Here is a 24459-nt window from a genome sequence, read left to right on the forward strand (position 1 = left end):
GCAACATTTCCCAGCAAGATTTCCCAAGAATGCAAATGATGTCCACCTTATTTTTTTTTCTTAATGGAAAGTTTCCACACCACCATTCTTAAGATCAATCCTTTAAGAAGAGTGACAAGAGGACTTAAATCCCACAAACATGAAATGTCAGAAGCTTGCCAATATTTTGTTTCTTTATTAAGTCTCGTATTTATTTTGGCTGTTTTGGCTGAACATTAGAAGACTCAAGAAAAACAGGCCTTTTTTTGTATTTTAGAAAGATGCATAATACAATTTAGAAATATCTAGTTATATTTCAAGTTTGAAGAAAATCCACCACCATACATAAGATTCATTTTTCATCCTCATTTTCTAAAAAGCTACCCAGACTGTGCTGCTACAATATCTCCCTCCCCCCATCTGAACGGTGTTCCTTGTGTAGCAAACGAGGCCAGTTTTTCTACTGCTATAAAGACATTTATAGGCCTTCCTTTTGTCCAAGTATCTGGGGCTATTTAGGCTGGTAGGCTGTGCATTTTGTCTTCCTAAGCCTATGGGAAAGGCAGTACAGGGGTTATTACCCTAATTTTACCAATAAAGAACTGAGACACAGACAAGTGAAGAGACTTTTTCAATATCACATGAATCCTTCATGAAAGACCTTCAAATTAAAACAGAGGTTTCTCTATGTCTACCTAGCCTACCACTCTCCCCACCACACCAAGCTGAAGAAATGCCTATCAACCCCATTTCAGTTGGTGGATGTCATCCAAAGACTTTAATGCTACAAACATAAACTTCAAAAGACTAAAAAGAACAACCTGAGTGCAAAATTTGGCCCAAAGAAATTGAGATTGAGAGCCAAAAGGTACCTTAGTAGTGGTCATTTGATAGATGTGGAAACTGCTGCCCAGAGAGGTGGTTTCTTCCCCAAGGTCACATAGGTAGGAAATAGCTGAGCTGAGATTTGAAAACAGGGTCTCTGATTCTTTCCAAGACACCTCTGCATGTTGCAATCGATGTTACTGACCCATATTAACCAGATTAGATTGTCATGACGCATACACAAGCCCAAATCAGAACTCTGGAGCTAGCTAAGTCTCTGTAAGCACTTTTAAAAGAGAATGAAAAAGAGAAGCTGCAGGCTGTGTTCAAATAAAGAGAACTCTCTAGTCTAGACAATAATTATCAGTTGTTTCACTCTTTATATAAGCAGATATTTCTTTTAGATTTGTACATCTATGAGCAGGGCCATTGAAGGAATACTCCTGAAAAGCAATTTGATATAAAAGGCTCTGTTTAAATATTAATATTAAATTAATATCAATACATGAATGAATAAAATGAATATTAATATTAAATAATAATTAAATTGGTATTAAAATATTGAGCTAAGATGAACATATTGGTATTACCAAAGAGGGATACCCTACTCACCCCCTTGGAATGGATTTAACAATACCAGCATTGTACTTTTTTTCTAGGTCGACTCCATATGAAATGGCTGTAGCTATAATTGTCTAAAATAAAGCAAAAAAGAAAAAATCTCTGATTTTTAAAAATATCTCTTCTTGCAATATGGTCACTATGTTTATGTAAATAAATGCGTATTCTACTTACCACAATCACTTCTATAGGAATAGGAATAGGAATTTTGTGTTTGAATCTATCATTTATTTCCTTAACAGCTAAGCAGATAATAATGGTAAGCAGTCCAGCAACGAAATCTGCAATGTTTGTAGTACCAATTTTCTCAAATATCTCAACCAGAGTCTATAAAAAAAGAAAGTGATTCACTTTTTTAAAAAATTGTATTAAAAGTTTAACAGTGAACATCACTACAACCAGCTCAATTTGCTTAATAACTATGACATTTAAGTTAATTACAATTCATAATGTATCAAAACAATTATTTGGTCACTCCCTTTAAGTCCTCATTAGGATTCTTTTGGTATATGCCCAGGGGTTCTGCTTTTTTTTTTTCTTTGTAATTTTTTAAGGGTCTTTCCAGATTCTTTATATTCCCTGTACTTGCTGGCCCAGGCTAATTTTCTTTCTGTTGCAAAAAGATAATATTCCTGTTCTCACAGATTATCAACCTGGGAACTCATGTAAGCACTGTGATGCCATCACATTTCACTTACTACCTTTCTGTGTGTACCACTGTGCTAGTGATTGTACAGAGGTAGTTAAATGCATCAAATTTCTTATTACTAAACCATAAGCAATGCCTCAAGTTCTAGATTCAGAGAAGTCTGGAAGGACTGGCACAGAATGAAGTGAGAAGAGTCAGAACAATTCACACAATGGCTTGAACATTGTAATGGAAAACAACTTTGAAAGATAAAAACTCTGATCCACCTAATGACCAACCATGATTCCAGAAGACCAATGATGCAGCGTGCTTGGATCAATGATGAAGCATACTTCCTACCTCTTGGAAGAAAGGTGACAGGCTAGAATTGCAGAATGAGACATGCATGTCAGACACAATATGTGGATCTCTTTTGGTCCACTGTGATTATTTATTATAAGAAAGACTTAAAAAATACTTTGGAAGAGAAGAACTGGAGGAAGGGGTGAGGGTTTGGCTAAAAAAAGAGTGTAAATGAAGCAGGTCTTCAATGCACAGAAGAGCACAGAAGGGAATTCATAGGGAAACACAGACTGGCACAACAGCTTTGAAACAAACATGTTGAATTTAAAAAAAATTTTTAACTAGCTATATGTAATTAAAGATCACAGTTTGATATGCAAACTTCTCTTTTTCTGTTCTTCTTTACATATGTAAATGTACATGTTTATGGTTGTTTGTCAAGTTCAAAATAATAAAAGATAAAATTAAAATTAAAAAATGCGTCTGATTCCTAAGCTCTATAAAAATGACTTTAGTAATAGAGAAAGCACTGGATACTGACAAGAGCTGTTTTTGTCGTTGTTCAGTCATGTCCAACTCTTTGTGACCCCATTTGGGGTTTTCTTGGCCAAGGTACTGGAGTGGTTTGCCATTTCCTTCTCCAGCTCAATATACAAAGGAGGAAACTGAGGCAAATAGGGTTAATGACTTGCCCAAAGTTACACAGTAAGTGTCTGAGACTGGATTTGAACTCAGATCTTCCTGACTCCAGGTCTAGTACTCCAACCACTATGCTACCTAGAGTACTAGACTGGTAATCTGGTGACAGACATGGGGACTTGGGCTAGGTACAAATTCTCTGAGCCTCAGATTCTTTATTCTGCAAAGTGACAGGGTTGAACTAAATCATCTTTAGTGTTCCTTTTGTTTCTAAAATCCCATAACTGATTTAGAGGGTCAGTCAATAAATATTTATTAAGCACCTACTACGTGTCAGGTACTGTGCTAAGAGTTGAGTATACGAAAAGAGTCAAAAGACAGTCCCTGCCCTCAAGGAGCTTGCAATCTAACAGGGAATTTTATAATTAAATTGTATAAAACAAATTTTATTTATAAATTAAATTAAAATAACTTGAAAGTATCATTTGCTGACCAACATGTTCATAATTTTAGCATAGAAATTTTGAGACTCTTAGAGTAAAAGTTATGACCACACATATGACCACAAGGTTATGATGGCAATTCTCTAGACATTTCGAACACAGTAACAAAACACCCTAACCACTGTTATGTCAACTGAGTGATATTTCAGGTGAAACTTTTGTTTGAACCTAAATGATCTTGGTAAATGTCATAATACTGTGATAGGCTTGGTGTGTATAGATACAAATGGGAGGTAGTGTTGGGAGTTAGAAGCAAGGTCTCTGAAGACAGGGACTGTTTCATTTTTGTCTTTGTTTTGAGCCTTGACTTGGCAGGTAGCTGTGGGATTCAATTTTTTGAAATTCAATTTATCTATCTAAAAAAACATAATTAAGAAACTTTTGTTACTTGACTCAGAATTCTTGTGAGGAAAACATTTTACAAAGTGCCATACAGATGGGAGAAACTTTAAAAAAATTAGTGTTTTTAATCAAATCCTTTCCAGCTCTAGCTTTCTATGATTTTATGCCAATTTGATTGCAAAGAAGTTCCCCAATCTCCAAAATTATCCTATCTGTGTATGCTAATAAAGAGGTATGCCATGATTCACACAGAATTAGGGCTGGCAAAGGTCATAGAATCATAGATTTAGACTTGGAAGGGACCCTAGAGGTAGGTTATCTGGTGAAACCCTCTCATTTTAAACTTGAGGAAAATGAAGCCCAAGGGAAATGAAATGACTTAGTCAAGGTCAAACAGGAAGTAAGGAGCAAAGTCTTTGGATACGAACCCAGGCCTTCAGATTCCAAGTCCACAGAATGTGTCAACTATAGATACATTCTGAGTATTTTTTCGCGTCAGGCACCAGTTTTTACACCTGAATTAAAGAATTTTTAAACTACTTTTTGGAGGCAGCTAGGTGGCACAGTGGCTAGAGTACCAGCCCTGGAGTCAAGAGGACCTGAGTTCAAATCCTACTTCAGACATTTGACACTTAACTAGCTGTATGACCCTAGGCAAGTCACTTAACCCCATTGCCTAGTCAAAAAAATTAAAATTAATAAACTAGTGCTTCCCCCTAAGGTAAGAACTCAAGAAAAACTAGTTTTGTTTTATAAATAGGATACTCCTGAGGGGAAAGGAACATGTTTTTCAAGAGAGTTGGAAAAGATAAAAACCCCAAGAGGAGAATTAAGAGCTTTGCAATATCAGAATCACCCCTGTGGGAATTATAGATCAAGATGCTGTTACTCAGTTATTTCAGACAGAGAATCTTCACTCAACAGTGGAAGATGGTGCTTCATTTCACTTACTCTGAATAAGTCTTTGTTTTCTAGGCCCCCTTCAAACTCAAGCCAAAGGGACTGGAACACCTTGTAAGTTGTAAACTGTAGCTTACCCATTTCCAGCAGGCATGCTGTACTTGTAGACCTCATGTCAACAATAAACTGTTCTCAATGAGCCTATAGTAATGCCTCATTTATCGAGAGATTTCTGACTCAGAAAATTCAATCATCTCAAGTACATGTGAGAACAAGAGAGTGAGCAAAGAAATATCTTGAGGGGCTACAAAGTCTGTGCACTAAACCTCATGAACAGGATCCATATAAGAACCTCTAGAACATCCTCACTTTTAGCTTGTCTTCTTTTTTTCTTTTAATTTAATTTATTTTTAATTTATGGACTAACACAAGCATTTCTATAACATAGTACAATAAAAAGATAATTGCACACAAACTGCAAATATACTTTATACAACTTACTATTCCTTTCAGATATACAACAAAATCACATAAATGCCTTTTTTTCTCCCCTCCCCCCCATAGCTACCATTAGACACAAATATTAACTTTTAATTTAGGCACAATTCTTTTTCTTCTTTCTTTTTATTAATTTATTTCCAGTTTTCAACAATCACTTCCATATGCTTTTGAGTTTTAAATTTGAGGCACAGTTCTAATGAATATTTGTTGATTGAGTTTTCTAGCCCACCGTAGAAGAGAAGCAACAAATTAGAAGTTGGGGAGTACTTTCTAGAGGCAGGCACCTGACTCTAATAAGAGGTTAAGAACTAGAGGAGGGGAATGGATATCACAGCAAGGAAGGAAAGAAAAACCCAGAGAATGCAGGCCTAAAAACTAAAAAAATCTAGCAGTTGGGGCTACTTTTTGATGCACTTTGGTAGATATTGAAGGTATTGTTAGATAGATAGAAGTACAAGATAATAACTGATGTTTGGGAAGATGATCGAATCATTTAAGAAAAGGTTAGAGTCACAGAATTTGAGTGTTGGCAAGGGACCTCAGCAGACACTGAGTCCAATTCATGCACAAAAGGAATTCCCACTATCATATATGTGACAAGTGATCGATTGTTAGGAAGGTTTTCCTGCCACCAAAAGTCTAAATTTGTCTCTGGGCTGCTTATACTCATTGCTCCTGGTTCTGCCCTCTGGGACCAAGCAGGATAAGTGCAATACCTCTCCAAATCCCAGCTCTTCAAGTGCATGAAGACAAGCTATTGCATCCCTGCTGGGTCTTCATTTCTTCTAGCTAATCACTTCCAGTTTCTTCTATCAAACCTCAAGGACCTCCACTTCCTAGTTTCTCTCCTCTGGACACTTTCCAGCTTATCATATCCTTCTTAAACCATGCTCAGGATGAAGCCTGGTGAGGGCAAAGTACAGGGGGAGTTATGACTTGTATTGCTGGAAGCTATGCCCCTTCTTCATGCGGCTCTGATCAAATTAGCTTATTTCATCATCCACACCACACTGTTGACTCACACATATTGAACTTATAAACCCTCCAAACAGCTTTTTAAAGAATGTTTAACTATTCATGCCTCCCCATCGATAGTTATAAGGTTAATAGTTTTTATACTGAAGTGCAAGACTTTTTTTTTGTTCTTATTCAATTTTATCTTATTAGATTCAACTCAGGGCTCCAGCTCAGAGGTCTCGAACACACGGGCGTGGGGGTGCAGGTGGTGGCATTTAGTCCACAACACTCCAAAGTGTAGTCCAAATCAGATTAAAATATAATTGGTAAATATTTAACAAAATAAATTAAAATAAAATATAGATAACATTAATATGTAGTTTTGTAAGTCAATACTCACCCCAGGAATCATTCTTTTGTTTTTTTTTTTTTGGTGAGGCAATCAGAGTTAAATGACTTGCCCAAGATCACACAGCTAGTGAGTGTTATTGTGTCTGTGGCCGGATTTGAACCTGCACCACCTAGCTGCCCCCCTCTCCAGGAATCATTCTATATAGTTTAGTGTCTTCCTTCCCATGCTCCCTCCCCCCCCAGCTCCCTTTCAATTTGAGTTTGACTCCATTGCTCTAGCTTGTCAAGATCATTCTGGATCCTAACCTTCATTCAGTGTGTAAACTATCTCTCTCAGCTTTGTATCATTTGTAAATTGTTTGAGCATACTATCTATACCTTTATTCATGTCACTGACACAATGTTAATCATCACAGGGCTAAGCACTGATCCCTGGGGTATGCCACTATAGACCTCCTGTCTCTTTGACATTGAATATTGCTAGCTACTGTTGTACTATCATCTAATCCATGCTCTCTCCATCTTCTCCACCAGAATAGATGAGCTATCTTATTAACAGCTTTACTAATAGTTAGATAGATTATACCCAGAGTTAGGTGGCACTGGACCTGGAGTCAAGAAGTTGTGTTGTTTAGTTGTGTCCGGATTCTTTGTGACCCCATTTGGGGTTTTCTTGACTGAAATACTGGAGTGCTTTGCCATTTCCTTCTCCAGCTCATTTTATAGATGAGGAAACTGAGGTAAACAGGGCTAAGTGACTTGACCAAGGTCACATAGCCAATAAGTGTCTGAGGCTGGATTTGAACTCAGGTCTTCCTGACTCCAATCCCAGCACTCTATCCATATAATTCTAAGAATGAAATGTTTAATAATTAATTGTCATTTAAACATTATTTGATTATAGTTTTTTGTAAACTTTCCTATTTAGTTCTATACCTCTAAATCCAATGCAGAAAAACCCCTCAAATTTATTAAAACACATAAACTTAGAGCAATTATTTACCTTTTTCCAAAAGACCTAGTTTCAGATTCTACCTCTAACGCATACTGACTGTGAGACTCAAGTCACAACCTCTCTATGCTCTAGGCAACTCCCTAGGAATAGGGAAGATGCTTATCTGAATTAGTAGGAATTTCCTTATCCAAGTCCAGTCCCTATCCCTATTTATCTTATAAACTCTTTTGTTCATTTAATTTAAAAATTCATTACAGGAATACCAGGTTAATCTGTATGAACATATGCAAATCTTTAAAAAATGTTTCCTTGATACATCTAAAGTGTCCTCCAATTTATGAATAATCAATATATAACTTTTCAGGGTTCTGTCTATTCTGTGAAATGAAGTACATCTACATTTTTTGTGACAATTTATCCAATAATATTCAGTGTTTCCTTGTCCCAGGAAAATCTAGAGTCCTGCTTCTGATAGGAATGATGAGTTCCCCAATGAAATCAAATTTAGACAAAAAAAAAAAAACAAAAATAAAAACAAAAAGAAAGAAACTACAAACAAACAAACAAACCCAGCAACAGGGTAAATTAGAATCTATTTTTAGTTCAAGTATTCTACCAAGAGGTTAACTACATCACAACTGATGAGCACCTCTATAAAATATTTTTTCCTCACCTGTGTTTAGATACGTAAAGATACTTAATTAATTTAGAAAATGTGTTTCTAGGCAACATCATTTTGATAGTTGTCCTTCCTTTGTACAATATTACTCAGGTAAATCAAACAATAAAGAAACATATGCCTAGTCTTATTTATGGATTCTTGATTATAAATTGTTTCTTTTTTGCTAGGCAATGGGGTTAAGGGACTTGCCCATGGTCACACAGCTAGCAAGTGTTATGAGTCTGAGGCCAGATTTGAACTCAGATCCTCCTGATTCCAGGGTCAGTGCTCTATTCACTGCACCACCTTGCTGCCCCACAAATTAATTATCTATGGTGTAGAATCATTTTATAACCTCATTTTGTAAATGAGGTTATGCCCATAGGTCCTAAGTGGCAGAGATGAATATCTAAAACAGGTCCTCTGACTTCAACCAGTATTATTCTCATACTAATACCTGCTTGAAGTTAAGCTTTTCCACAGTTAAGTTAGATTCTATGTGATACAAAGCAAGATCAGCCCTAAAGTAGTCCTTTTCTGGCTTTTATTGGCTTACATTTCACTGTCAAAAGAAATCAGCTTGATAAAGCTGTATAAGTATCAGAATCCATATACATACAAATACAGATTAACCCTGAAATATTCATTTTCTTGTCTTTTCCCCTTAGCAGTGAGAATCTAGAAGTAGCCACCAAAGGATAAATTTCACAGGATCTCCTTACCTGCTGCAGCTCCTTACTTTCAATCTGGGTGATAAGTAACTACTGGGGAAGGCTGTTTAAAAAAAAATCTAGATACTAGGCTAAGGACACACCATTTGACAGAAGTTGCTGGGAAAACTGAACAGTCTGGCAGAAATTAGGTTTAGACCAGCACCTCATACCATACACCATGGTAAGCTCCAAACAGAAACAACCCAGATATAAACAATCACATTATAAACAAATTAGAGGAACAAGGAAGACATTACCTTTCAGATCAATAAAAAAAGGAAGGGGGCAGCTAGGTGGTGCAGTAGATAGAGCACCAGCCCTGGAGTCAGGAGGACCTGAGTTCAAATCTGGTCTCAGACCAGACACTTGACACTTATGAGCTATGTGACCCTGGGTAAGTCATTTAACCCCAATTGCCTCACCAAAAAAAAAAAAAAAGAAAGGAAGATTATCATAAAAGATTAAGTTGACAATATTGATTACATAAAATTTAAGTAGTTTTACATATATAAATCCAATGCAGCTAAGATTAGAAGGGAAAGAGTTACATGGGAAAATGTTTTTTCAGTAGGTTTCTTGGATAAGATTTTCCAAAATGTATAAAAAAATTGATTCAAATTTATAAGAATAAGAGCCATTCCCTAAATAATAAGTGGTTAAGGGTTATGGACAAGCAGATTTCAAGGGAAGAAATACAAACTATCTATAGTCATATGAAAATATGTTCCAAATCAGTAATATATCAGAGAAATACAAATTAAAGCAACTTTAAGGTTCCACCTCATGCAAAGTGGAAAAATGACAAATGTTAGAGGAGTTATGGGAAAATAGGAATGCTGAAACCCTGTTTGTAGAGCTGCAAATTGACTTAACGATTCTAGAAAGCAATGGGGAACTATGCTGGAAAAGGTACTAACCTCTAGAAGATCCTTTGACCCAGAAATTACACTAATAGGCCTACATCCTAAAGAGATTGAGGAAAGAAGTAAAGAACACAGCTGTACAAAAATATGTATAGCAGTTCTTTGTCATGGCAAAGAACTGGAAACTAAGGAGATGTCCATCTACTGGAGAATGGCTGAACAAATTGCAGTATATAAATGTAATGGAATACTACTGTGCTGTAAAAAGAAAAAAAAATGGCTTCAGAGAAACCTGAGAGGATTTGTATGAACTCACATAGAGTGAAATGAGCAGAACCAAGAGAACAATGTACATTTTCACATCATATTGTAATAAATAATAATTCTGAAAAACTTAAGAACTCTGATCACACAATGTTCAAGCATGATTTCATCATCTTCATGATGAAGAATGCTGCCCATCTCATGATAGAGAAGTGATAGGATAACATACAGCATGAGACACACATATTTGAACTTGGCCAATGTGAGAATTTGTTTTGCTTGACCTGGGTTTTGTAGTTTGGTTGGTTTTGGTTTGTTTGTTTGTTTGGGGGTTTTTTTTAGTTCTTTTTCTTTTCTTTGTCACCCCTAGGGAGAGGGGGAAAGAAGAGAAAGAAAAAGTCCTTGATAACTGAAAATAAAACTATAACTTCAAAAAAGAGACTTTGGACTTTATTTACATGAGCAGGATGAAGAACAGCCATGTGGCACAGTAGATTGAGAACCAGCTTTGGAGTCAGACAAGACCTGGGCTCTCATTGGCCATATGAGTAGGGATAATGTCACTTAACCCTTCAGTACCCTAGACAATACCCAAACACTCTTAAGTTGCATAGTAGGTATTTCTTTCATTGGCAGAAAGCGTTTCCTCACTGAGAGCGACCTGTGCCAATGAAATTGCAGTTCTGGTGCCCTTCAAAATAAGCAAGATACATGGCAATAATTTTGAATTGTAGCCAAGATCATCTTTTTATCTTTCTCTTAGGAAATTCTCTGAGGAAAGTCTTGCAAGAGCCTTTTTTAACTTTTCGTTTTCCTCTCTGCCTCTAGTTTTTCCGGTATTTTTGTTTGTTTGTTTGTTTGTTTTTAGGCAATTGGGGTTAAGTGACTTGCCCAGGGTCACACAGCTAGTAAGTGTCATGTGTTTGGTCTGAGGCCAGATTTGAACTCAGGTCCTCCTGACTTCAGGGCCGGTGCTCTATCTACTGCGCCACCTAGCTGCCCCCCTTTGCAGTATTTTTTTAATTAGATTTTTAAAGATTTCCCCCTTCATTTAAGTCTAATATTTCCTCTTCAATTTCTTTGTCTTCATTATATTTAGCCGTCAGTACTTCAGGACACAAAGCTCACAGTGAGAGAGGGAGGAGAGGAAGAGAGAGAAAGGAAAGATACAGAGAGAGAGGAAAGAAAGAGAAAGCAAAGAAAAAGAGAAAAAGAGAGAGGAAAGAAAAATAGAAAGAAAGTAAGAGAGAGCAAAGAGAAATAGAAAAAGAGAGAGAGGAAAGAGAATAGCAGGAGAAGGAGAGAGAGACAGAGAGGAGAGAGAGCAAAGAAAAAGAGAAAAAGAGAGGAAAGACAAAAAGAGAAAGAGAGAGAGAGCAAAGAGAAATAGAAAAAGAGAAGACAGAGAAAAACACGGGAAAAGAGAGAGAGAGAGAGACAAAATTAGCCACATTCCTGGAGGAAATATCTTACAACAATCTTTCAGTTTTCCCTTAAGGAGACAGCTGCTCCTTTGAATTTGTTGAAGGATTCTGTTGTGAATGATCATGACTGATAACACCAGAAGCAAAGTTCTATTCTCCAAAGTTACCTAACTCATAGGACTATTATGAAAGGGCTTCTAGGCTCCTGATTCACATCAAAAGAACACACCTTATTCAGTATTAAACTGGAATAGCTCAAATACCTCCATACAACTTGGCCAGGCCCTGAGGAGGCTCTCCTAGAACTCTAAGAATAATGGGGACCGCAAAAGGGCTCTCTTAAAACTTACCTTATTAATGGGATTATAGTTTTGTTTTGTCATTTCATTGGCCTTTCACTGCTCAAAGCTTTGCCACACCACCGTTCCCCTTCCTACTCTTTCCTTTTGCTAGTTTCTATGATTCTATCCAACCCTAATCCCCTTTCCTACATCTGCTGTCTAGTCTTAACTATTTCATAGATTTCTACAAAAGCCTCCTTCTGGCCTTCAGTAGTTTTAACTACTAAAATTTTGAACAAGTTGTCAGCTTAATTCATCTCAAGAAAATCAGGACACCAGATAAAGTGAAAAACAGGCTTGTGTGGAAAGGAAACAAAAACACACACATGTGAAAATAAGATGGGTGCCCAAACATTGCAGTTTGCCCATCACATTTGTTTTCTACGCTGTTGCTTTCAACTAGCTCACATAGACCACTAAGCCTATATCATAAATCTATCCAATGTCGGCTCAGTCTTTTCACTTTTCTTGTTTCAATAACCATCTCTTTATCCAAAAATGGATCTGTAGTCACGCCTAGCTTGAAATGCAGTTCCTGGAGACAAAATGTCGCTATTTGCCAGAGGATCTGTGGTCATAAGAGATTGGATTGTTAAGGAGTTCAGTTCCTGGATAGCCACGTAGGACAGAGATTAGTGAAAGGCCTCCTCCTAAGTTCAAAAAACAGGGCAATATCCTGGGTTCAGAACCCAGGAGACTTAGGTATAGAGACAAGCTGATCTGAAGAATATGACAGTGAGATAACTGAGGGGTTGGAAGAATAAAGGAGTAAGCCAGAATTAGTCAGTGTAAAAGGTATGTAGATGGATTGAATTCAGGAAATTGCAAGTGCTTTCAAGTACCCAAGCTTCCTAATGAAACAAAAATCCATTTTTTTAACACTAACAATCTGTGGGTAATGCTATATCACACTGAATCATGTACTATACTAGTCTTTGTGCCACATGAAGGACAATGGATAGATGCACATCGGGCATAACTAGACTGTAATTATAGTCAATCACCTGTATTATAGTTGATCAATTATGTGAAATAATTCCATTTATGACTGGAAATGGAGTTGGGTCAGTCATGTAACAAAAGTTAGTGATAATCATGAGACAGCATATGTCCACTGTGTAGGTGACCTTTTCATGTTAAGAGATTTCAAGGAAGATCCCAACACATTGAGAGGATTTCAGAATTATAGGCAAAGAGTCACCATGGATGAAAGGGCATGGGGGTTGTGATCTCCACTAATGAGGGTGGGGGGAGGGGAATATAGAATTGATGAGGTCACCCGATCTATCGAAGCAATACACCAAGTAGGCACAGAAAAAATAAGAGATTCGGTAGGAAAAGAAGCAAGGAAAACAACAACAACCACCTGTTGCTCCTTCTGACTATGCCATTTCTGTCTATAACTCAGTCATTTACCTCATCTTCCATGTTCAGGACTTTAGGGTTATCTCAGATTCTTTCCTCCCCATCACCTCTCATAACCTCATAACCTCTCAGTTATCAAGTCCTATTTCCTCATCTCCACATCTTTCACCTCCATTGCCTTCTCTCTATTCCCACAATCTGCCCTAGTTCAGCCCCTTATTACCATTTCCAAGACTGTTGCATTAGACTCCTTACAGGTCTTCTTCTCTCCACTCTCTCCCACCCTATCCAATCCTTCCTTTATGACATTGGTGAGCAAGTAATATTAATTCATATAGTGCTTTAGAGTTTGCTAAGCATTTTGCAAGTGTTTTCTCATTCGAGTCTCACAATAATCCTATGAAGTAGGTAGAACAATTAACCCTCTTAACAAATGGGAAAACTAAGGCTGAGAAGGGTTAACGGATTTGCCCAACGTCATGCAGCTAGTATCTAAAGGCAGGATTCAAAATTAGGTCTTTTAACTACTGGGCCACCTGTCTTTCCTCAGTCTTATACTGAATACTTCTGAATGTATTGATAGCAAGAGAAAGAATAGATACTACCTGAGATCAGCACTGGCAGGATCAAAAAAAAAAAAAAAGCAAAACTACTCACATATATTATTGAGAGGACACCATTATAATTTTTGGTGGAAACATTGAGGACAATTTTCAGCTGTGAGACAAATACTTGAAAGGCAGCAGCTGTTGTGAATCCTCCGACTAATGGGTCTGCGAGATATCTAACGATGAATCCAATCTGCAAACCTCCTAATACCAACTAATACAAGAAGAGAGAAAGAAAAACAAATGGTTTGCTTGGAATGAATGAAAAATGCTAATATTTTGCCTCTAGCTGATATTTGCATAGTGCTGCTTGTGTTTACAAAGTTCTTTCCATATACCATCTTATTTTATCCTTCCAACAACCCTGGAGATGCTATAAAATGGGGACAATCAGAGAGATTCAGTGGTTCTCCCATGGTTGCACAGCTAATAAGTTCAAGAGACAGGATTCAAAACTGGGTCTTTTGTGACTCCAGGGCTGCTTAGTAGTCCTTTTACTATGCTGAGCTACAGTCTCATATCTGGCAATAATTTTGTCCTTGTTTCCCCAGCACCTAGGACAGTGCCTGGCACATAGTAAGTGCTCAAAAAATACTTGAATATATATATAGGTCTTTAAAGATACATCAGTTATTTCACAACTCTGTGAAAGAGATATTTCAGGTATTATTCTCCACATTTTACAGGTAAAGAAACTGAGACTCAGGAAGGCTAAATGACTTAGCTATACTAGTAGTAGTAAAAATAACTGACATTTATGGAGAGTGTTCCCAAAGTCTTACTGCAAGGTAATGTTAAATCTTACTGCAAAGCTATAATAGCTTAAGTACCTCTATAAAATTTAATAGATTAAATAGATTAGATATCCTGTTTAGCCCTTAAAGTTTGCATACAATATCATTTTATCCGTACAACAACCCTATGAGGCAATACTTACAGATATTACCCCCATTTTACAGATAAGGAAATTGAAGCTTAGAGAGAAGAAGTGATAGGCCAGCTATGGTATGAACATAATAGCTTGTGTCAGAGAAAAATCTTGAACTGGGGACTGAGTGACAAGTCCTTGGTCACATTTCCAGTAAGAGTCAGAGGTGGGATTCAAACCTATGTCCAATAAGAAGCTTTGATGATTTGATGACAGTCCATACTACATCAAACACAAAAATGCCTCTACAAAATCAAATGGCATTTTTGTTCTGGACCTGTAATTTCATTAGTGTGGTGTAGAAATCCCCTCCACCAATGGTGATTGGCAACTCATCTGTAATTTCAATTCTTAAAGAACTGCTCAAAGAATAACTGAAAGGTTACTCAAACCCAAAGAGTTTGTGCCCAGAGGGAGACAGCTAGAATGAGGGATAATTTTTTTATTTAATTTTTTTGCTTTTTGGTGAGGCAATCCAGGTTAAGTGACCTGCAAAGGATCACACAGCTAGGAATTATCAAGTGTCTGAGGTCAGATTTGAACTCAGGCCTTCCTCATTCCAAGACTGGAGCTCTATCCACTGTGCCACCCAGGCGCCCTATGAGGGAGAATTTAAATCCAGAACTTTCTGACTCCAAGAATGGCTCTCCCTCCATTCACTATACCTTGGTGACTCTCCAGTATTGTTAGTTAATAAAGAAATCATGACTTAAATGTGTACTTGCCATAGAGATACATTACCTGTATAATGCCTACTAAAACAGTGAGGGTGCTGGCAATTAACACTCTCTCTGCATCTCTGGCACCAGAGTCTATTCTGGTAATGTTGTCGACTGTATCATTGGTGCTAGGCAAGATAAACTGTTCATCAGGGGCCATGCTTAGAACAACAGATCCCACCATCAAACTGACCACAGGAAAGGGTCCTAGAAATTACAGGAATTAATTTGTCATTAGTCAATTAAGAATTATAAATGTCTATGTATTATCATCAGCAATATGCCAATAACCAGCACCTTAGTTAAGAAAAAAATTTTTATTCATTCAGTCAAAAAAGTCAAAACCCCAATTCCTCAGATCACACATATTGATCTTACTTTCATTTTGTTCCACAATATGCTTATTTCCATCCCATATGAGCCCATTTCTCATTTTATTCTGTGTTTTGATCTGTCTGGGGATGAATTAACCCAATGTCTTGCTCAGTTTTTCAGGGTTCAAAACAAGATAAGGAACTGTGAGAGGAGACTGTAGTTTGTGTTTGTTTGTTCGTTTGTTTGTTTTTACCATGGAGATAAGCTTTTAATCTAAAAGTCCAGGACAAGAGAGAGACTTAAGGCGAATGAACCCATAGCTTTCTTTTCCCCAGCCAGTTCTTGCCTATTGAATTCTTTGTCTGAAAATATACAGTTCATCTTTTTGTTATTGTTGTTGTTGAGTTGTGTCCTCTTCACAATCCCATTTGGGGTTTTCTTGGCAAGTATACTGGAGTGCTTTGCCATTTCCTTCTTTTGCTCATTTTACGGATGAGGAAACTGAGACAAAGAGGGTTTGGTGACTTTCCCAGGGTCAAATCGCTAGTAAAATGTCTGAGGCTAGATTTGAACTCACAAAGATGAATCTTCTGACTCTAGCCCTAGTCTTCTAGCCACTGTGCCCCTAGCTATCCCAGTTCACATCTACTCTGTGCTAATTGCAAAGTACTTTCCAAATTTGCAGCAGCCCAAGGCAGAAGGAAGATATGTGCAAAGGCATGGAGACAGAAAATCATGAAGCATATTTAAGGAATAGCAAAAAGTCCAATTTTGTTAATAGGAAATAATATTTTAAAAAGCCACATTTTGGATACTATCAGAGGACCTAGGGTTCAAATCTCAGCAATATAGCTTTAGGCAAATCACATTTTCTGGGCCCCCATTTTCTCATATGTAAAATGAAGGGTTTGGCCTAGATGGTCTCTGAGACCTAGCTCTAAACGTATAATTCTTCAAGGTTCAAAAGTTTGGACTGTATTTGTTAGACAATTGAAGGGATTTGAGTTAGGGAGTGGCATGGTTAGACCAATACTTTAGGAAGATTAAGTAGGCAGAACTACCAAAGAAGAGATTGGAAATAGGAAAAATCAATCAACATTTATTAGGTGCCTACTATGTGCCAGGCACTGTGCAAGCACTAGAGATTCAAAAAGAGGCAAAAGACAGTTCCTGTCCTCAAGGAGCTCACAATCTAATGGAATATCAGATGAAAAGCAGGTAAGAGAATGTTAAAGAAGTTCAGATGACAGAAGACCAGGTGTAGGGTGATGGTAGTAAACATGGCTTTCAAAGGAGAAGCTACATGCAAGTCACATTAAAAAATGAAAAGACTTGACAACTTAGATAGAGGGCAGGGAATGAGGAAGGGAATGGAGAGCAGAGTCAAGGGTAATTCCAAGAGTTTTACTAGTGGGTGACTGGGAAGAATGGTGGTGCCATTAATAGAAGCAAGAAACTCAATAGTAAGATCAGCTTTAATATTTTATTTACTAGAACATTCTTCCAAAACAAAATTAAAAATTTAGGACAAGAAGGAAGGAACCCTATTTTGAGTTACATCAAAGAAGAGAGCTAAACCTAGCTTTAAGGATTATTTTGGGGGCAGGTAAGTGGTGCAGTGGATAGAGTTCCAGCCTTGGAATCAGGAGGACCTGAGTTCAAATCCAGCTTCAGACACTTGACACTAGCTGTGTGACTGCAAGTCACTTAATCCCAGATGCCTCACACACACAAAAAAAAAGTTAAAAAAAAAAAAACAATTGTTTTGGCAAAACTTTGATATCCCTTCTCATGGGAAAGAAGAGATATATGCTGAAATGGCATATTCTAAAGTTATTCTTCCTAGTGTTCTGAGGTCTCTTCCAGCTCAAAACTATGAAAGGATGATCATTTATTGAGCACTTACTATGTGCTAAACATTGCACTACCCACCGGGGAATACAAATAGAAAAGCAAAACAGTTCCTTCAATCAAGGAATTTACATTCTATTTGGGAGAAATTATCCTTAAACTGAGTGTTCCTCCAAACTCTACTCTCAGTCCTCTTCACTTCTCTCTTTCTCTACAGTCTCCCTTGGCCATCTCTTTTGGCTACCAATTATTTGCTGATGGTGGCAACATCTCTGTGTCCAGTCCTGACCTCACCTCTGAACTCCAGAACCATATCTCCAGGTGCTTATAAAACATCTCCAGCTGGAGGATGGGCCTCACCACCTCAAAATTAACATGTACTTAATTAAGTGTATTGTTTTTTCTTTCCACTAAAACTACTTTTCTTCCTGACTTCACTTTTTTTTGGTTGTGCTGCTGTTTATCTCATCTCCTTAGGGTGCAGCCCTCTGGTTATCTTAGACTCTTTCTTCTGATATCTAATCAATTACCAACCAACCAATCAACTAATAAGCTTTTTTATGAAGTGCCTACCTTGTGTCAGGTACTATGATAGGTGCTGAACAAGTGCTTCCACTCCTTATTTCTCACATCTGACCCTTTTTTTCTGTTTACACTGTAACAACCTACTTCAGGTCTTCATGAGTTTCCCATGGATTACTGTAATAACCTGCAGTCAGTTTATCCCACTTCCAGCCTTAATTCCCTCTAATTTATCCTTCATATTGCAGCCAGAATAATCTTTCTTATGAATAGATCTAGTCATTTCACTTCTCTACTCAAAAATCTGCAGTTGTTCCCTATTATCTCCTTTACCTGGCATTCAAAGACCTAAACAAATTTCTGGGCTTGACAATCTAGTACCATACAAACTTTTCAGGCTCTACAGGCAGTTTCCTTATAATGCAGCACGTACATTCCCATATTATGCAAAATCTCAGAATATAAAATTTATGGGGGAAAGTGGGGTTAGGAGGACAACACTCAAAAACTTCATCAGTGACACATAAAAAAGGTATGAACTTAATTTAAAAATGGTAGCACAGTTTATAAATGTTAAAAGGTTAAGAAATACACAAGTACTCCAATAAATGGCAGCTTGACTTGTGCCCCAGGCTATAGGGGCAAGTTGAGCAAACCAACCCAACTCTGAGCCCCAGGGCTGGAGGCTCAGGTTGGTGGGGGTGGGGTGTTGTGAACCAGCCCTTGTCCCACAACTCTTATTGAACCAGAAGATGCCTCACTCAAACCTTATCTCCTCCATGAAGATTTCCCTGATTCCACAGTCAGGAATAACTTTTTTTCCTTGGTCCTCACATAGCATTTGGCTTCAAAATGCTAATGCATTTATGTAATACTGTGTATTTTAGATTTCACTGTGTTTTTGTTTTATACTCCTCAGTTTTGAAAGGAATGTCTTGTTGAAATTTTCTAATTCCCCTAATGCCTAGCATAGTACTCTGCACTTAATACATATTTGTTGAATCAGTGAATTCTAAGTTAATCCAGTGAAACAACAAATTCAAAGTCATTATAAGATTTTCCTCTTTTCAGCTTAACTTTTGTACAAGATTTAAGATCTTGCACACTTTCTAAACGAAGCGTCAGTTTTATGAAGGATGGTCTTTTCTCCCCAAAGTACTACTAGAATATGAATATAGTCCAAGTACTACTAGAACATGCTATAGTTTCCATTTTTTCTCAATTTCCCACTTCTTAATTATTTTCTATTGAAGTAAGAAGTTCTATCACTTTTTTCAACAAGGGTGTTGCATTTCCAAAACAATTCCCAGCATATCCCATAAATAAAAACAACACACAAATAACCAACTTGACTGTCACTAAAACCCCAAGTCAACTGAAAAACCAAAAGAAAATCCCCAGAAGTATGACTTAGATATTATCCAATGTGTTTTTAATTGTCCATGCTAAACTAGCATACATAGAAATATATTCATAATTACCAACTGAGATGTGTCTTGATGTTCCAAAGATAAAATATGTCAAAATCGGAAAGAAAGCAGAGTAAAGGCCATATCCAACAGGAACTGCAGCCAGGAGTGCATATGCCATACCTAAAAGTACATCCAAAACAGTTCAATTTATAAACCTAAAAGTTGGTGTTATATCTTCTATACTGAAAAAGTGCTTTCTACCAATAATCACTCTTACCAGTCTCTTTTAATATTTTATTTTTCCAATTACATGTAAAATTTTTTTATATTCATATCTTAAAATTTTGAGTTCCAAGTTTGTTCCCTCCCTCCTTACCCTCTCCCTTCATTGAGAAAGCAAAAAAATTTGATATAGGTGATACATATGCAGTCATGCAAAACATATGTCCATATTAGTCATGTTGTGAAAGAAAACACAAACAAACAAAAAAGACCCAAGAAAAATGAATTGTCTTGGATCATTGTATTGCTGAGAATAGTTAAGTCATTCACAGTTGATCATTGTACAATATTACTGTTACTGTATACAATGTTCTCCTGGTTCTGCTCACTTCACTTTGCATCATTTCATCAGTTTTCCAGGTTTTTCAGAAATCATCTTGATGATCATGTCTTACAGCACAATAGTATTCCATCACAATTATATACCACAACTTTTTCAGTCATTCCCCAATTGATGGGCATCCCCTTCTCTTAAGTCTCGATAAATCAACTTAAGCTGCTTATTCTACATAAAATTTTGTGGGTGTGTTGGATGTATGGTCCAGACCTGCGATTTCACTCTTTGCATGGAAATTCCTTCCACTGGTACAGATTTGCAACTCTTTTATAACTTAAAATCTTAGTGACCTAGTACACTGAGAAGTTGAATAATTGGTCACAGTCACACAGCTAGTACGGGGGCTCATAAGATCCTTGATCTGGAACTGGAAGGGAGCTTAGAGGCTACTTGGTCCAACTCTTCATTCTGAAGATTGGAATAACTAAGGCTCAGAGAGGTTGTATAGGTCATAATCATCAGAGGTAAGGTTTGAACACAGGTTGCTTTGATTCCAGAGCCTCTGTCAAATAAAGGTAGGATTTAAACCCACTTCTTCCAACTCTAGGAACAGCTCTGTATCAGAGCTGAAATAATTCAACTTGGCTGAAACAAGGGCTGCATTTAAACATGCCACCTATTCAAATGATTGACTAAATCAATAAGCAATTTAGTCATGTACTGGTTAAGCAGTTAAACAAGTTAAATCAATTCTTCAAAGAGTTTAGTTAACTCAATTCAAATGGTCTAACCAATTTTGCATGTGGATAAACTTGTGGCTAAGCTCAATCCTCTTTTATGAGCCTGATTACTGTTATATAATTCCCTTCCCCTTCCTAGGGAGGAAAAAAAAACTTTATTTCTAGGCAAAAAGGAAAAAAAAATCCAATTGAACATGACAGCAATGCTACCTGAGCCTGTGAGGATAACTCCTTATATAGGTGAGAGGAGTTAAAAATGTGCCTCAAAGAACAAAAGCGCTCTAGCTTAAATTCCATGAGCCCTATGATCTTAAGAATACTATGGATCCTTGCACAGTCTTTACATCTTGCCCAGGTTAGTTCATACTCCCAAGCATGTGCCTGGAGGGACTATGCATCACATAGCCTCAGGACAGAATCTGGAGTACCTCTATATGGATTTAATCTTTTGGTTAAATGTTTATTGGTTGGGCCAGCCAAATTTTGTTCTAGCTTAATTTCCTAATCCCACTTGGCAAGTGAGGGAGAAAAATCTAGCAACCCATGATGTCAAATGGTATGGAAATTTTCTTTAAATCATTCATAATAAGGAGTGATCAGTCCTCCAAAGCATGTGGAATAGGAAAGTAGCTCTGGAAAACAATGTTGTTCTTTTCAGGTAACACTGCTACTCTAATATTTTGCAGTGATCTTCATTCTCAGTAGATTTGATTTAAATAAATTTTGATTGAAGAACTGGTCCAAGAATGAAACATCTTACTGTTGTTGTTATATGACCTGAAACCCTCAAACTTTATAGAATTTTTAGAATAGAGTAAAACAGTAATGACAATTTCCATTTATATGGAACCTCTGTTTGTGAGGTTTTCAAAGTACTTTTCTTGTAGTAATTCTGGGGATAAAAGGTGATATTGCAAACTTAGCTCTATTAGACATCTTTGAAATGGAGAAAGTGAGAACTTTGTGTGTGCATATATTCATGCATGGAGTCAGAGGATCTTTATCCTCCACCTCACTCAGATCTTTCCCCATCTAATAGAAATTTTTTTCCCTTCTGTGGGATTTCATCTCTAAATTCATAATGAAAGTCAGTATGGATAATAAGGTTAGCTTTTATAGAAATTCACTTTTCAGAAATAGCTTGATTGGAAGTAAAGTGAAGTACATCTAGCTATAGATGGGGGTGGGAGGTGGGGAAGAGAGTCAGTGGGAAATTCTGAGGCAATTTGGTATAATGCAATAGGGCTGGATTGAAAAGTAGGTTGAAATACCATCTCTATTACTTACTAACTGTGTAACTTCAAGTATATCACTTAACTTCCCCAGTCTCTGATTCTTCATTTGTAAAATGGAGTTAATGGTAATACTTCGCAGGTTTGCTGTGAGCCTCGAATAATGTATTCTATGCTTTGAAAACTTTGCTCTTTACATGTTTACCTAGTAGACTGTGCAGCAGTGGTATAACAGCTGGGATGGATAGAAAGGCTTCTCTCTCTCTCTCCCCCCCCCCTTCTGGATCTCCTAAACTGTGGGTATGGAGTTACAATGATTGTGTGAAGCTCTGGGAGGCTGTTAAGAGCAAACATTAAAAAGGCAATCTTACCTTGTAAAGTGGCTACAAGCCCGGTGCTAACACCAGAAATTGTGTCACTAAGTAGCCATTCTTTTACTCGGTATTTGGGTAGCCACTCCAAGATGGGTAAAAGAGACTTCAGCATCCGAATGGCCCTCCTTCTGGAACAACTACCAAAAAGCAAGAAAATTAGGTTTCTAATCTAATTCTGAGTAACAACAGTCCACCCATTAGGGGAAGGAATAATAATCTGAGCTCTATGAAAAAATGTGTTTTAACAATTAAAAGTACATCTTCACTTTGATCATTTAAGTTTTTATCATGTATTTGCCAAGAACTATATCAGTGAAGGAATCATAGACTCATTTAATGTTAGAACTGAGAAAGAGTATCTAGTTCAAGAGTCTGTAGTAGTAGAAAACACATGTGCAAGTATACTTTTATGAGATCATGAATTTAGAACTGGAAGGACCCTGTAAGTCATCCAGTCCTGCCCCTTTATTTTACAGACGAGAAAATTGAGGCCCACAGACATTAGATGACTTGTCCAGATTCACACGGTTGATAAGTGACTGGGCCAGGATTTGAATAGGACTGAGACACTCCAAAGCCAGTGCTCTGCCGGTAGCTCACTCCCAGACCACCCGTTTAATGCTCTAAAAAAAAAGTCCCAATACATTGTGGTCTCAGTAATCAGAAATTAGTTTTGACATTTCTAACCCAGGTGCCTGCTTTTTTCCTTTAAGTAAACATGATTTGTGTATCTTGGCATACCACTCCCTTTGTGCCAGTTTTTACAGGATTCCTAACTTGATGAATAGCTAAGTGACTTCCATGTAATTGTCCCTTGCAACATTCCTTTTCTTTAAAACCTGGCAATAGTTCAGTTTTCCCTGTTTATGCCACTGGGTTGCATGTTCAGATTAAATTCATTGATTGGAGTTTCCGGCTTTGATTGGATAGCCTCAGGCTCAAATCCTTTCCTGTGATTTTGTGACCACTTTCTAATTATTTAGTATTATTTTGATCCTAAATTTTCAAATGTAGATATAGAGTATAACCTACTGGAACTAGTAATTTAGCATACTCAGTGGCACAAGGACTCTCAGTCAGGTGATTATCCTAGTGACTCCCCTCCCTCGGGCTGGATTTCTCTTAAAAACCCTCAACCTTCACCTCCCCTTCCACCTTTGCCAGGTCATCAGAAAGGAATGGAAACCAGGGTAAAGAAGACAGCATTGTGGAAGGGAAAAGCTAGGTGGTGGGAAACAGCAAGAGATGGGAGAGAGGACGGGAGAGCGAGGTAAAGGGGGCAGATAGAGAGGGGAATCCGGAAAGGTGTGACAGTAGAAAGTCTCTGAGGTTTAATTTTCCGAAACAGCTAGGGTATGGAACGAGGAATGAAAATTAAAACTGGGAACACAAGACTCAGCCTGCGGCCACGAAGCCGAATCTGGACGGCATGCGAATCGGAGACCTGTATCTGGAAGACCAAAGGCCAGCCGGTTTTCCCCAGGGAAGGCAGAGAGAGGGCTCGCTGTTAGACCCACACCTGAGAGCGTTCCCACCCGGGTGAGGCTTCCCTAGATCACATCATCCAACGACCTGGGCTCAGAGGTCCCTCTCCCCACCCAGGCACGTGTGCGGCACTCCCAGCCCGTGATAGTGGGGACAGCCCCGCTACCTGCAGCATTTGACCAGCTTCTCGCGGACTGTCTGGCGCTCACGCAGCTGCCGCTCGTGCTGCTCCAGGAAGGAGGGTTCGTTGTAGACAGGCCGAGAAACCACATAGTTTCTGTACTCCGGCAGCTCCGGGTCCATCCTGCGTGGAGATGCCATGGTCCCTGGGAGAGGACAGAGGGAGGTGGGGAGTGAGGGACAAAGAGTAGGAGAGGAACGTGACCAGGGAAAGTGATCATCCATCAGTGCCGTTTCAGAACCTGACTAGCCGCTGTCCTCAGCAGCCGGCCCCAGAGAGCCAGAGCTTCCCCCAATTTCCCTTCTCCCGTTGGCATCATTCCCAAAATGGGATGGCCTAAGGGAACTGGGACAGCACCTAGAGCTCAGAGCTTTGGCAGGCTAAGTGTCTCGCTCCCC

General features: G+C 38.0%; 1 protein-coding gene across 1 annotated transcript in view; it reads right to left on the reverse strand.

Moving 5' to 3' along the window:
* SLC26A4 (solute carrier family 26 member 4) overlaps positions 1 to 24201 on the reverse strand; it is a 58049-nt gene extending 33848 nt beyond the window's left edge. The window contains exons 1-7 of the mRNA XM_027838855.1: positions 24047 to 24201; positions 22393 to 22532; positions 19560 to 19670; positions 15413 to 15597; positions 13793 to 13957; positions 1600 to 1752; positions 1417 to 1499 (exon numbers count right to left, since the gene is read on the reverse strand). Coding sequence (XP_027694656.1) covers positions 1417 to 1499; positions 1600 to 1752; positions 13793 to 13957; positions 15413 to 15597; positions 19560 to 19670; positions 22393 to 22532; positions 24047 to 24201 — 992 coding nt within the window. The remainder of the gene's footprint in view (positions 1 to 1416; positions 1500 to 1599; positions 1753 to 13792; positions 13958 to 15412; positions 15598 to 19559; positions 19671 to 22392; positions 22533 to 24046) is intronic.
* Between the last annotated feature and the right edge of the window lie 258 nt (positions 24202 to 24459).

Source organism: Vombatus ursinus, unplaced genomic scaffold, assembly GCF_900497805.2.
Source record: "Vombatus ursinus unplaced genomic scaffold, bare-nosed wombat genome assembly UNPS02014830.1, whole genome shotgun sequence".
In the NCBI taxonomy this organism is placed as follows: domain Eukaryota; kingdom Metazoa; phylum Chordata; class Mammalia; order Diprotodontia; family Vombatidae; genus Vombatus; species Vombatus ursinus.